This window comes from Macrotis lagotis, chromosome 3 (assembly GCF_037893015.1).
Source record: "Macrotis lagotis isolate mMagLag1 chromosome 3, bilby.v1.9.chrom.fasta, whole genome shotgun sequence".
Lineage (NCBI taxonomy): Eukaryota > Metazoa > Chordata > Mammalia > Peramelemorphia > Peramelidae > Macrotis > Macrotis lagotis.
This window is the reverse complement of record NC_133660.1, coordinates 235,000,339-235,012,856: the sequence shown is the minus strand read 5'-3', so window position 1 is coordinate 235,012,856 and position 12,518 is coordinate 235,000,339. Positions and strand designations below refer to the sequence as shown.

Below are 12,518 nucleotides of genomic sequence, written 5' to 3'. Positions count from 1 at the left end.
TAAACATGATTCATCAAAAGAAAAGCAAGGACCCTGTGATAAGGAAAAAGGTGGGGGGGACCCAAATGCAATTAGTCCAGCAATCATCCATGTCTTGAAACCAAAAGATGATAGACCACATTTCCAATGGTAGGATCCACAGTTTGTGAATGTTATTGGTTTTCTTATACATAGTCTTAATGCTGACAGTAAAATTTTCTGCAGTGAAACCAAAGCAGGGGAAAAGATATCCTCCTAATATTTTTCAGACTTATTTTTAAAAAGTTACTCCATCTCCATCATATGTCCTGGGATGATCACTTTTTCTTTTAAAGGAGAAAGAAATCTTAAAAGTTCATTCTCAAAGTACCTGCCACTTTATCTATATCCCTATAAGATGGATAGATACATAAAAATAAATATATATGAGAGGATTTTTTATATATGTATATGTGCACATATATTATATATGTGGCATATATGTATATAGATAAATATTATTGTGTGTACCTAAAGTACTACCCTCTTTTTTCTGGATGAGTAAAGAGTATCATAGAGATTCCAACAGTTGTCCAAGGTCACATAGCTATTAAGGGTCAGAGACAGAATTTAAACTAGGATTCTGATTCTCAGACAAGTGATGGGTTGCTTGTTGCTGCTGTTATTCCCCCTGTCATATTCTCCCCTATTTTGCTACAACTCACTCAAAATTTTGCAGAATCACAGAGTACCAGAATTCAAAGTAGTTTTAGTCCAAATCACACAAGAACAAGAACTCTTCAAGCTCTTCAGTGGAGTAGGAGTTTGCCATCTTCTAAGGAAGGGCATTCCACTGTGAGATAGTTTTTGTTAGGCAGTTGTTTAGTCTAAAATCAAGTTTAAAATTTACTACTACTGCTACTACAACTACTACTACTACTACTACTACTACTACTACTACTACTACTACTACTACTACTACTACTACTACTACTACCCAGTTTCTAAGTTTTACCCTCTGGAACCAGCATTAGAAAATCTAGTCTCTCTTTCATATGACAGTTTAAATGCTGACCCTGTCCCTCCTCCTTCTCCAGGTCTTCTCCAAACTAAACATCATACCCAGTTATTTAAACTTATGCTCTTTTTTTCACTAGAAAGAATCTCTAGTTTGTAATCTCTAGAAGTTGTTCATGTTTTCATTTGCTCCATTTCCTCTATCCCAGCCCTCAAAAAGTCTAATCATAGCTCTTGCATAGATAGTTATTGTGAAAACCTTGTGTCATTTCCCTTTCTCTAGACAGAAGGATGCAAAATCCAAAGAATCAGTGCCAGTTCAGAAAGTAGTAGAAGAGTGGAATAGAAAGACAGTCTTCTTGTGTCTGGCTCTGATGTTGCTGAGACATCCAATCCTGCACCATTCATCAAGCCTGAAACTCCCAGGGCTGACCAGATCTACAAGGACTTGATAATCTACTATATTTACATCTTCCTTAGAACCACCTGCTTTGGAAAGATGTGGAATTAAGAGTTTAGCGGTACATTAGAGATTATCTAATCTAAGGTTCTTAACCTGTTGTCTGTGGACTTTTTTTAAAAAAATGAATATATTCCAAATTGATTGGTATGTTTTGTAAGCCGGTGTACATTGTTTCATGCATTTCAAAATATTATTCTGAGAAATCCATAAGCTTCACTAGGCAACCAAAAGATTCCATGAAACAAAACAGGTAAAGAATTCTTATCTAGTTAGATTCTCATTTTTATTTTTTTATTTTTAAAAACATTTTATTTGTTTTACAATTATATACAATAGTAGTTTCTACCTATCATTTTATGTAAGGTTTTGAATTTTACAATTTCCCCCCCTTCCCTCCTCTCCACCAGAAGGCAGTCTGATAATATTTACATTAAACTCTCATTTTTAAAGGAAGAAACTGAAACTAATAACTTATTCAGTCATGCAAAGTAAATAAATGGCAAAGTTGGTACTGGAACCTAGGCATGTTGATTTCAAATCAAGAAGAGGGTTAATTTTTCTTTTAAGTGAAAGTAATCTATAGAATAAACCATCTAAAAGATTCCTTGCTAATACTGGGGGGCACAAATTGGATATTTTTTGTTAAAATTGATACAATTAACATTTCTAATCTGTGTCCATTTAGAAGTTGATTAAAAATATATATTTAAAAGTATGATACCTTTAGTCACTGAGAACATAACTAAGATAGTTTGATACAGTAAAAATCTGCTCTGTTACTGTTTGAGAGATGGATAAATTCTGTGTAAGGAGTAGGTGCTTTCCACATTTGAAAAATTCCTTGCATGGTCTCACAGTGATAAGATAAATGCTGAAAAGAGATGAGGCGTTGTTGAAGATATAAAGAACTACAGATATGAGGTCCTTTATTTTCTCTTGCTTCATCGAGCACAAGTTGCTTTTAGTAACTGTCTGACATTGATAAAATGAATAAAACCATAGGATTTTGACCATCTTCATTGGGAAATAGGATGGACAATTGTGGATGTTCTCCAAGCATCTCAGTAGAATGACTTAACAGTTAAGAAAATGAGCATAGGTTCCTGATGTCTCATGAAAATACGTGGTGAATTTTAGAGCAGCCTTTGAAGCACTATAACAAACCAGTAGGGTCATATTTAAATATTATGCAGCTATGGCTTTCCATAATTAGGGAGCAGACTATAATGATGATTTCAAAGACTTATTCACCTCATTTTTCCCTTAAACTCTGACAAAGTTCATAATTTCAAGAAAATTTTTTAAATGTTTTGTTTTTTGCTAGAAAGTAAGATAACAAAAAAAAAGATTTTCCCTCCTTTTTTAAACTGAATAGCCACTAGGAAGTTCTATTGCATGATGAGGTATAACAGTTCCATGAAAAAAGAACCATTTCATGTCACAGACTAATAACCATACAATTATATGCAGGTAATAAATACTAATAATAGTTCATAAATAATGCCTCGGACTTACTTGGTTCCTTTCATCTCAGGTCCTCAGAGCCATTTACAAACATTAATTAAGAAGGCCAGTTGAAGTCCAAGCAACATAATGCTGGGATGAGGAGTAAAATATTGGAAAGCTGGGAGTAATAAAACCAACAAGGGCAGCAGCCAAGGATCAAGAATAAGAAACTAACCAAAATACGACCATCTCAGAGAGTCATTTCCATTTCCACTTGGCAAATAGGAAGGTCATAAAGAGTAAATAGCGATTGAATCATTTAACACTTACTATGTGTTTAAGGAGAGATCCGAAAAGGAAAATACAGAAAGTGAAAGGTTAAAAATCCTCACCCCTTCAAGTAGGAAATGCACTAACAGTTCTAATGAGTCTAGTAGAAAAGAACACCTCTATAGTTATTTAAGAAGCTCAGTAGGAATTATGAGACAGTCACTATCAAACATCATAACAAGATTTAATTGTAAAGACAGACAGGCAAGACCCCAAAGCGAAATATAATTTTTTTCCATTTAGACAGCTGGCATTTGTAAGCATGGAATATAGGGTTAATACCAAAGAAACAATGACTGGTTAAATGAGTTCATCTGAAGTGCCAATAGCTAGAATGCTCTACTTTGATACAGGATTTTGTATTGAGTTCTAAATGCCGTATTTTATGAGGACTATTGACAAGGCAGAATACAAAGAAAAAGGACTAGGTTGATTAGGAGTCTGGAAAAAATCATCTTTACCAGGGATCAACTGAAGGTACAGAGCTCCTACACTAAGAAACACTTAAGAGGAATATATTCTTGGTCTCACACAGGTCAAGGAAGATAAGGCAGTAGAAGGAATGGACACCATTCATGCAGAAATCATAGGCATACAATTTTGGCAATCAGAATTGTTCAACAGCCAAAAGGACTGTCTTATAATACAGAGATTCCTCAAAGCTGTTCAAATAGAAGTTAAATAGCAAAAAAGCAAAAACAAAAAGAAAACAAAAAAGATTCTTTTTCAATTAGTTGCCAAACAGTATTAGTCCCATCTTAAATCTTGTGAAGTTAATTTCTGAATGAATGTATAAGGTTTGCTACTTATGAATGAGTTTCATCCTATTAGATTCAGCCCAGCATTCTAGCCATTTAGATCCTATTTCTGCCATTCATTGTATTTCCTATCCCTCCCCACTTTGCATTATCAGTAAATTTTATGAACAAGCCATAACATTTTATATTTTGTCTACCCTGGTAAGAATGTAAGCCCTCTAAGATGAGGAACTGTCTTAATTTCTCTATTTGTAACCCCAGGGTGTAGCAAATAGGTTTAGGTATAGAGTTAGTATTCATTAAATGATGTTCTTTTCATTTACTCATTCATTCATTTACAACTTCATCTAATTATTGACACGAATGTTCTTTGACAAAGGATGAAGTACATATCTCCCATTGGAGACCTACTGCCAAGGTAACAATGAACTATAAATAACTGTTCTTTGAGTCCAGTCATTCAACCAGTCTTATCTCTAGCTATCCATCTTTTGCCCAAGAATAGTATTAGATACTTTATCAAAAGTTTCACTAAATTTTAGGCCAATTATATTTATAGCAAATTGGAGGGGGGAAAAAAGGTCAGTCTGGTAAAATCCATTTTTAATGAAGCCAGGTGGGCTATTTGAAATAACCACTTCCTTTTTCTAGATACTCACTAACCATTTCTCTAATGACTCACTCTAGAAATTTCCCAGGAATTGAAGTCAAGATTTCAGTTTGTAGACTTTTTTTGAGAGAGAGAGAATTAGGAAAACATCTGCCCTTCTGTGGATCTGCAGTAGTTCTCCTATTTTCTGTAGTCTTCCAAATATCACTGATAGTGGTTCAGCAATCATTTCCAGAAATGGAACACCCCACCTAACCATCCCAAGTCTTCATCTATCCTTCCTGTCAGAGGAGAAGTAGGAATTCAATGTTAGTGTCTTCCTTATATTTTAAAGGCTTTTCATTTTTTCTCTCTTTCTAGGCCAGTGTGAAAGTTCCTTAAGGACAAGCATTATGCCCTATTCATTTCCTTACCCAAAAGAGGGCCCTGTCCATATTTGAATGTATTAAATTAATAATAAGACTTCAATAAACATTTTTTCAATAAATAAATACTTGGAGTGAATGAGGGAAGAAGCTTGCTCATAAGCCCCCTGTGATAGGTGAGTTGGTCAAATCAAATCACTTTAGGTAACAGCACAAACAGAAATTCTGGAAATCTGGGGCAGAGCAGCATCTCACACAACCCAACTGACAAGCAAATCACAAACCCTAATGATGTCTGATGGCAAAGAAATGGAGGAAGAGGTGAGGACAAGATCATTGAAACCCCCATGCTCCTGAGTCAATTGGTGAAACAGCATAATAGCCAAGTGATGGGAGGAAAATTACCAAGATTTGTCCCAGTGCCTTTTCAGAGGGGCCTAGGAGATAATTAAAAAAAAATCCAAGTGTTGCTAGATCCCTGTTGGGTCCAGCCGAGAATCACTTGGAAAGTCATGTGGACTGACTTTGGATAAGTGCATCTCTTTGGTCGCTCCTTGGAAGAGAGGGGCATGGCTGCCACCTGAGCAACTCCAGCTTCAGGAAGGCACGCCTAGAAGGGCAATCAGATGAGAGTCGTAAAACACACTGACCTGAATTTGCTGTTGCAGGAGATTGATTTTGTGCTGCTGTTGCAGAAGTTGCTGCTGTTGCCTTGCAATCTGTCAAAAAGAAAGTTTCGTTAGGTTACAATGAAGTGTTTAAACCCCAAGCATCACCTCAGGTACCTCAACTGGCATGCAAACGATATTTTATTGCACCTCCGTGGGCAAGGGCTACTGGAAAGGGAGTGAGGCAGCCCAGGAAAGGTGGAGCAAAGGACAAATTCCAACCTGGTGTCATCTCTCTGCTGGCTCCTAAATTGCTATGGGCAGACGAGTACCATTGCTTGGATGGGGGGGACAAGTGAGGGAGTTGCAGACCCCTCCTATCAGCCAGACCCACACCTGTCATCTTTCAAGGTCCAGATCTTGAAATTCTGGCCCTTAGAGAGTGAAGACTGTAAAACTGTAAACCTCCAGCTACTCTTTTCTAATAAGATTAATTTGGGCTGAGAAAGCAGAAATTGGAAGAGTTAGGAAAGTGAGTGACTTTGCTACAAAATCTCTCAAGATTCAGAATGGAAGTTAGAGGCAGCACCTATCAGATACAATCTTCAAAGGGCCTAAAAATCAAGCAAAAGTTGGCACAGGAGCCCCTAAAGCACCCTCTAATTGCATAGAATATAGCTGCATTCAAATGTAAGGTTTTTAAGAACAGAGACTGTTGGATATTTTTTATCCTCAGCATTTAGCACAATGTTTTAGACCTAATGAGTCCTTATTAGTCCTCTATTCATTCATTCACATAGGTTTAAATAATAATAATAATAATAGCAGCTAGTATTTATATAGAACTTTAAGGTTTGCAAAGAATTTTACAAATAATTATCTCATTTTAACCTCGTAACTACTCTTGAGAGATGGGAGTTATTCTGGTGACACTTCAAATGGTTTACAGATGAGGAAACCAAGGTCATCAAAAATTAAGAGATTTTTTTTCATGGTCACATAGCTAGTGTACCTAAATTGTACTATTGTATTCATAGTAGAGATGGGATTTGCATCCAGGTCTTCCTGAACTCAAGGTCCAGAGCTCTAGCCAATGTGCCACCAATCTGTTTAGATATATAGATTTGTTTGATATGGAGCACAATGAGAAAGATAGAGCTATAGAAAGAGACTTCACTGGTATAAGCAATGCTGGATAAGGAAATTCCTCTACCAAATGAAGATAGGCACCTCTTCTGCAATGTAAATTGTCTAAGAGAACTGTCTAGGGAATTGGGAGGTTGGTTAAGTAATTTATCTAGTGTCAGACAGCTAGTACCAGGGGCAGGATTTGAAACTGTTGCCAATACTCTATTCACTAGACCACTGTGTATGTCTTTATCTGTATATACATATTTATATATGCATATATGAGTATATCTATATATATATACATATAAATATATGCACATATCTGTATTTTGGCTTTGTTTTCTCATTACCTATGAAGTGAGCTACTTAAAGACTCAAAGGCAAAAGGTTTCTCAGGTTTCTTCCTTAGAGAGTCACTCATCCTTTCCTAAGGAGAGTCATTCTTATCATTCATATGGGGATTCCTGAACAGACACTGCCTTCTTTTTCCGAGTTAGAGAATTGGATTCCATGCCTGAAATCTTGTGGTGCACAGAAGGAAGGATTAAGCACTTCAAATAGTCTATATGGCTGGATGTTCTCCTTAGGGGGGGACCAAACAACTTCCCTAGGATAATGGTGGTTACCATAAAGCACAGGCTGGATAGTAGACTGCACATCATCCCAAATATTGTACTGTTATAGCTTTAAATCTTGAAGGCAGCATGAAGATTAGAGGAAGTTCACTTCTAGATCAGACTGTAGCCATGGAAAGGAAATATGGGCAGGAAAGAGATCAGGTCCAAGGTAGACCTGGCTTTACAGATGCCGTTCAGCCCTATTTCCCAGCCCTAAAACAGAAAGTGGCTGGGCTCATATTCTGGGGACATCAATCTAGGATATGGAAGGGACAGAGCATCAGTCCTGGGTGGTCCACTCCAGGCCTCCCAAGAAGGAGGAAGCAAATTCCCAGGTCAATCACCTTCCTGGTGAAATGACTGGTGGAGTGACTTTGCCTGGGACTCAAGTGTGGCTTCAGCAGTAGGTTCTAGTTCTAGTTCTAGGATGGAGCTGGAGTTAGGGTGAGTCTTTAGGAATGGGAGAAAGGCAAGGAGAGGATGCCCCATTAGCCCCTTGACACAGCCAGTTCTCTTTGACACAGTCCAAATCACTGGAGCACGGCTCACACTGCAGCTCTTGGTTTGATGTTAGGGCCTCTGAATATTTATTTCCTGCTTGGAAATCAGTGAAACACCACCAGGCATCTAATATTGATGGTACCTCCTAAGTGATAAAGTGATGCATAGAAATGCATCCCAAACACCACAGCGCAATTACCATCATCCACTCTGGATGTATAGGCTTGACACAGTGAAGTATGGGACATAAGCACCATGTGGCTCAAATTCTGAATTTTATTTGCCAATCGGCTGAGATACATGCTCGCTTCATTGGGCATGACAACCTAGTTTTAAGTGTCATTTAATTTTCATTTTGAAATATAATTACAAAGTGTTCACTGTAAGATATCACTCGTCTGCAAATGTGTCAAGATTAATTTGTGCTAGCTTATTCACAAGTGTCAATAGTTAATTACTGTGTCATCTCTGGATGGCTAAATGACATTCTAACTTCTGATTTTTTACAGTCTTCCTTTATGTTATTTTCCATTAGGGGCTGAGTCCATATTCCTACATGTGGGCAAATATTCAAGCACATAAAATACCAGACGTCACAACTCATTAAAATCAACAGAGCATATATTGCTCTATATACCCCTATAAAATACATTTAACTGAAAAGATAATTCCAGTAATAATGTCAGATTCCTAAAAACTGCACATTAATTTGGGTCTGTCTGATCTAATGCCTACAGGATTGCTCCATGGGATCATTGTTGTTAAGATTACTGCCCTCTAATGAGACGTGTAGAGCGTTTGGGAGAGTGACTACCTTTAAAATTATATAGTTTAAACTTTATTATTCATCTTCTTTCCTTTTGACTAGTTTACAGACAGTTTTTAAAACCAGAAGGGCCTAAGTTGAGCTCTGTGGTTCAAGCTCATAGATCCTTAAGAAAGCAAATCTTCACAATCTTGGAAAGAAGTATGGAAATTTCACTTGAAAAATTCACCTGTACTAATGAAAGCAAGTGTTAGATACCTACAGGGAGAACTATCTTCACTCCCTATAATTGTTCTAGTACACTGGCCCTATTGTTCTAGAATAATATGTAATATTATAACATGATTAATATAATATAATGTATTATAATATACTATACTACACTATAATATAACAGCATAACATAATATAATGTAACATTATATACTATTCTATAATGTAACATATAACATAATATAATTAATATGGTATAATATAATATGATATGATATAGCTACTTTGTCCAGCAAATGAACTCCTTGCTTTGACCACAAATGACACACCTACACCCTTCAAAAACAAAAACAAATAGCAACTAGGTGGCGCAGTGGATAGAGCACCAGCCCTGGAATCAGGAAGACCTGAATTCAAATCTAACCTCAGACACTTAATAATTACCTAGCTGTGTGGGCAAGTCACTTAACCCCATTGCCTTGCAAAAAGCAAAAGCAAAATCAAAAACCCAACAGGTTCTGGGGGCTCAAATTTTGAGGGAGGTCATTGTCCTTCCCAAAGTCATGATGCTCAGTCTTTTGCATGGGGATCTCAGCCCACTACCAGGTAAGTTAGCCTCCTCTCTGGGTAGCTCACCTGTTCTTGCTGCTGACGAGCTAGGTCCATCTGCTGCCGCTGCTTCTCAATCTGGGAGGCCGCTAGTTTTTTCTGTTCATCGTGTGCAGCCAGGAGCTGCTCCCGTAAACTGATCAGCTGGGTGATCATGGTGGAGAGCTGCCGTTCTTTCTCTGCCAGACTCTCAGGGGTACCTAAAGGAAAAAAGAGATTGGGCTTTAGAGCTAGGAAGATTCTTACAAGCAAGTGGACAAGAGCCTAAGCCACCCAGTCACCCAGCTATAGTCTGCAAATGGTGGCTTTCCCACAAATCCATCTAGAGCTGGAAAGCATGTCAGGGATATCAAATCCAACTCTACATTTTCCAGAAGAAGAACCTGAGATTCAAGGAGGATCTCTGACTCCAGAGTCAACTCTTTTTCTACTGTACCACTGACTTGATCTAATAGGTCATAGGGCGAATACAATCTATCTTGATAAAGGCAGAACAACAGAAAATCATGAGAACAAATATTTTGTTCACTATAGGAAGGTTCTTAGCCTTTTTTATGTCAAAGCCCTTGGGCAGTTTGAGGTAAACTAGCCTCCCCTCCTTTCTCAGAATGACATATTTAAAAGCATAAGATACAATGCACAAGATTACAAAGGAAAATAATTCCACGGAAATACCAATATCAAAGTCTTTTAAAAGCAAATTCACAGATCCCAGGTAAAGAACTTTTGCAGTAGAGGAATTAAAAAGGGAGTCTCGTCTTATAACCCCAAAATAAAAACAGTGAATCACTTCCTCAAATACAAGATAGGAGAGACAGTGCTGGGTTAAGTGATTTGCCCAGGGTCATGCAGCTAGTATCTTGAGATCATTTTTAAATTCATATCTTCAACTAGCTACTTCTATGCCTAGAAACTCTTCTGTAAAAGGACCGATTAAAGAGCCAAAATAAATGTAAGCTGATATAGAGAAGACCTTAGGGGATCATAGTAACTACCTTCAACCATCCAAAATATCTAAAGTCACTGGAAATATGAATTAAATCAATTTTGGCATCAGAAAAAGAACTAATAGGAGAAATTTGGGGGAAGTAGCTTTCTCTACAATTGACCCAAAAACTTGCTATCTGCTATCTCAATGATATGTCTTCCCTCCATCAGTTAGGATCTTTGGGCACAGAATGGATGTTCCCTTGAAGAGGATCTTTTAGGCTTAGATGACTGCTGACTTCTCTTATAGCTGTAGAATCTCCTGAATCAGAATTGCAATGGTAGAAAGAGTCCTGAGCAAAAAAGCTAAGTTGGAACCTCATCTCCCTGGGTCTCAGATTCCTTTGCCATAAAACAAAAATAGAAATAAAACACAATTCCCTAGGATCCCCAAGGTTTCCTCCATTATCTACAAATTCAGGCTATGGGAAAAAATAGATATTTCGAAATCAACAAAAGAAAACAAAGCCAAAAAATGGCCAATTCAAGAAGCTCTCAATATTTGGTACAAATTTTTTTGTTTGCTTTTTTTAAGGATCTTTGGGTATGCCTTGCAGTACAATCTTGCCATGTGACTCTCTAGGGAGCACTACCTTGTTCATCGTATGAGTCTAAGGAGGGACTCAAAATTGCCGCCAATGAGAACAAACTCAACCCAAGATTATAGTCTAGAGGGGAGGTAGAATGGATTGGGGGAAGGGAGTGAAGACAGGAAGAAGCCCAAGTTCCCAAGTTCATTCTTTAGGGGCAGCAGTGTTGCTTTGGGGCTCCTTCACCCCTTTTTTTCACTTGTCATCCTTCAAAAGAAGCAAACATCCTCAGGGTTGGAAAGGTTATGCATAAGGATATGGTGTTTAATAAGGATGAAGCCTCTGAACACTTACAGCTCGCACTAATGGTGCTGAACAGTCTTTTTATGGGTAAATTGCACAGCTCTCCTAAGTAAAGGGTACAGAATCCTTTTGTGAATCTAAATTAGAGCATTTCACTGTGGCACAAGATAAGAATTTCAACCCACTGTACTCGAGCCACACAGGTTTCATTATGAAGGAATGATCTATGATTTGAAAGCTTTTCAGAAAGAAGCCACCAGCTGTCAGCAACGACAAAGATAGTCTATTTTTTTTTTGGTGGGAGGGGGGTGACTGGCCTCCTGATAGCTGTTCTTTCCCCCTTCATTCCTTCAGAGGAAATACCAGAAGGCAAGAAGGGGGCCTGGGGATAGAGAAATCAGGAAGAAACCCTTTTTTGTTGTTGATGGCACTATTCCTTCATGGGATCCTGGCCAAACTAAAAACAAGGATGGTCCACTAAAAGGTGACTCTATTGTTCAGAGAAGCTGCCATACACTTTGGACAAAGGATCTTGATAACCTGTGTTGGCCAAAATGCAGACTTGAAGCCTACAAAGAGTGACTTAGGAACAATGGTGGAAAATCACACCCAGAAGTAGAAGTTTTATATTATACATTATTAAAATAAATTTATAGAGCAGATATGTGTTTTTGCACAAAACACTGGAGAATTTAACTCATGGACAAGAAAAGCTAGATTGTATCAGGTGCTGTGAACAGATGCTTCCCAGGTCTAATGAGGCCAGTAAACAAAGATAATGGACATACAGACAAAGAAGAATTGTTTAGGACACAAGATTCTCAGACCTTAAAAAAAAATTCTCCTTCAGCTTATCAGGAAACTTTCCTAAAAGCCTAAAAGACTTTATTACTAAGAAGAACAAAACAGGAATAGGGAAAGAACTAAGAAACACACACATTCCCATCAATGTCCTGATAATGGAGCAGATCCAAGCACTCAAGGGAAAGCATCTGTGTATGATCTTCTTTGCAATCTATTATGAGTATTTTTTTAATATTTCAAAATATGGGTAAAATATAAAAACTCTTTTAATAAATAAAAGCCCTACTAATCACTGTTTTTATGATCTTTTATTTCTCAGAAGTCTAGCTATCTGTAGACCATGAGCTAAGTTTAGCTTGAGCACAGAGCTAATCTCGTGCTGACTCCACTGGTCATTTCACCTCCCTTGGCCTCTGTTTCCCTCCTCTGTAAAATGAGGGAGTTGGATTAAATGGTCTCTGAAGTCTACATTTAGGAGCCTATGATGGGAACTGTAGAACCA

General features: G+C 37.6%; 1 protein-coding gene across 16 annotated transcripts in view; it reads right to left on the bottom strand.

Annotated features, from left to right (window-relative positions):
* SOX6 (SRY-box transcription factor 6) overlaps positions 1 to 12,518 on the bottom strand; it is a 640,189-nt gene that overhangs the window by 196,236 nt on the left and 431,435 nt on the right. For all 16 annotated transcript variants that reach the window (XM_074230208.1, XM_074230209.1, XM_074230207.1 and 13 more), the window contains 2 exons: positions 9,420 to 9,592; positions 5,598 to 5,666 (listed from right to left, as the gene is read on the bottom strand). In XM_074230208.1, coding sequence (XP_074086309.1) covers positions 5,598 to 5,666; positions 9,420 to 9,592 — 242 coding nt within the window. The remainder of the gene's footprint in view (positions 1 to 5,597; positions 5,667 to 9,419; positions 9,593 to 12,518) is intronic.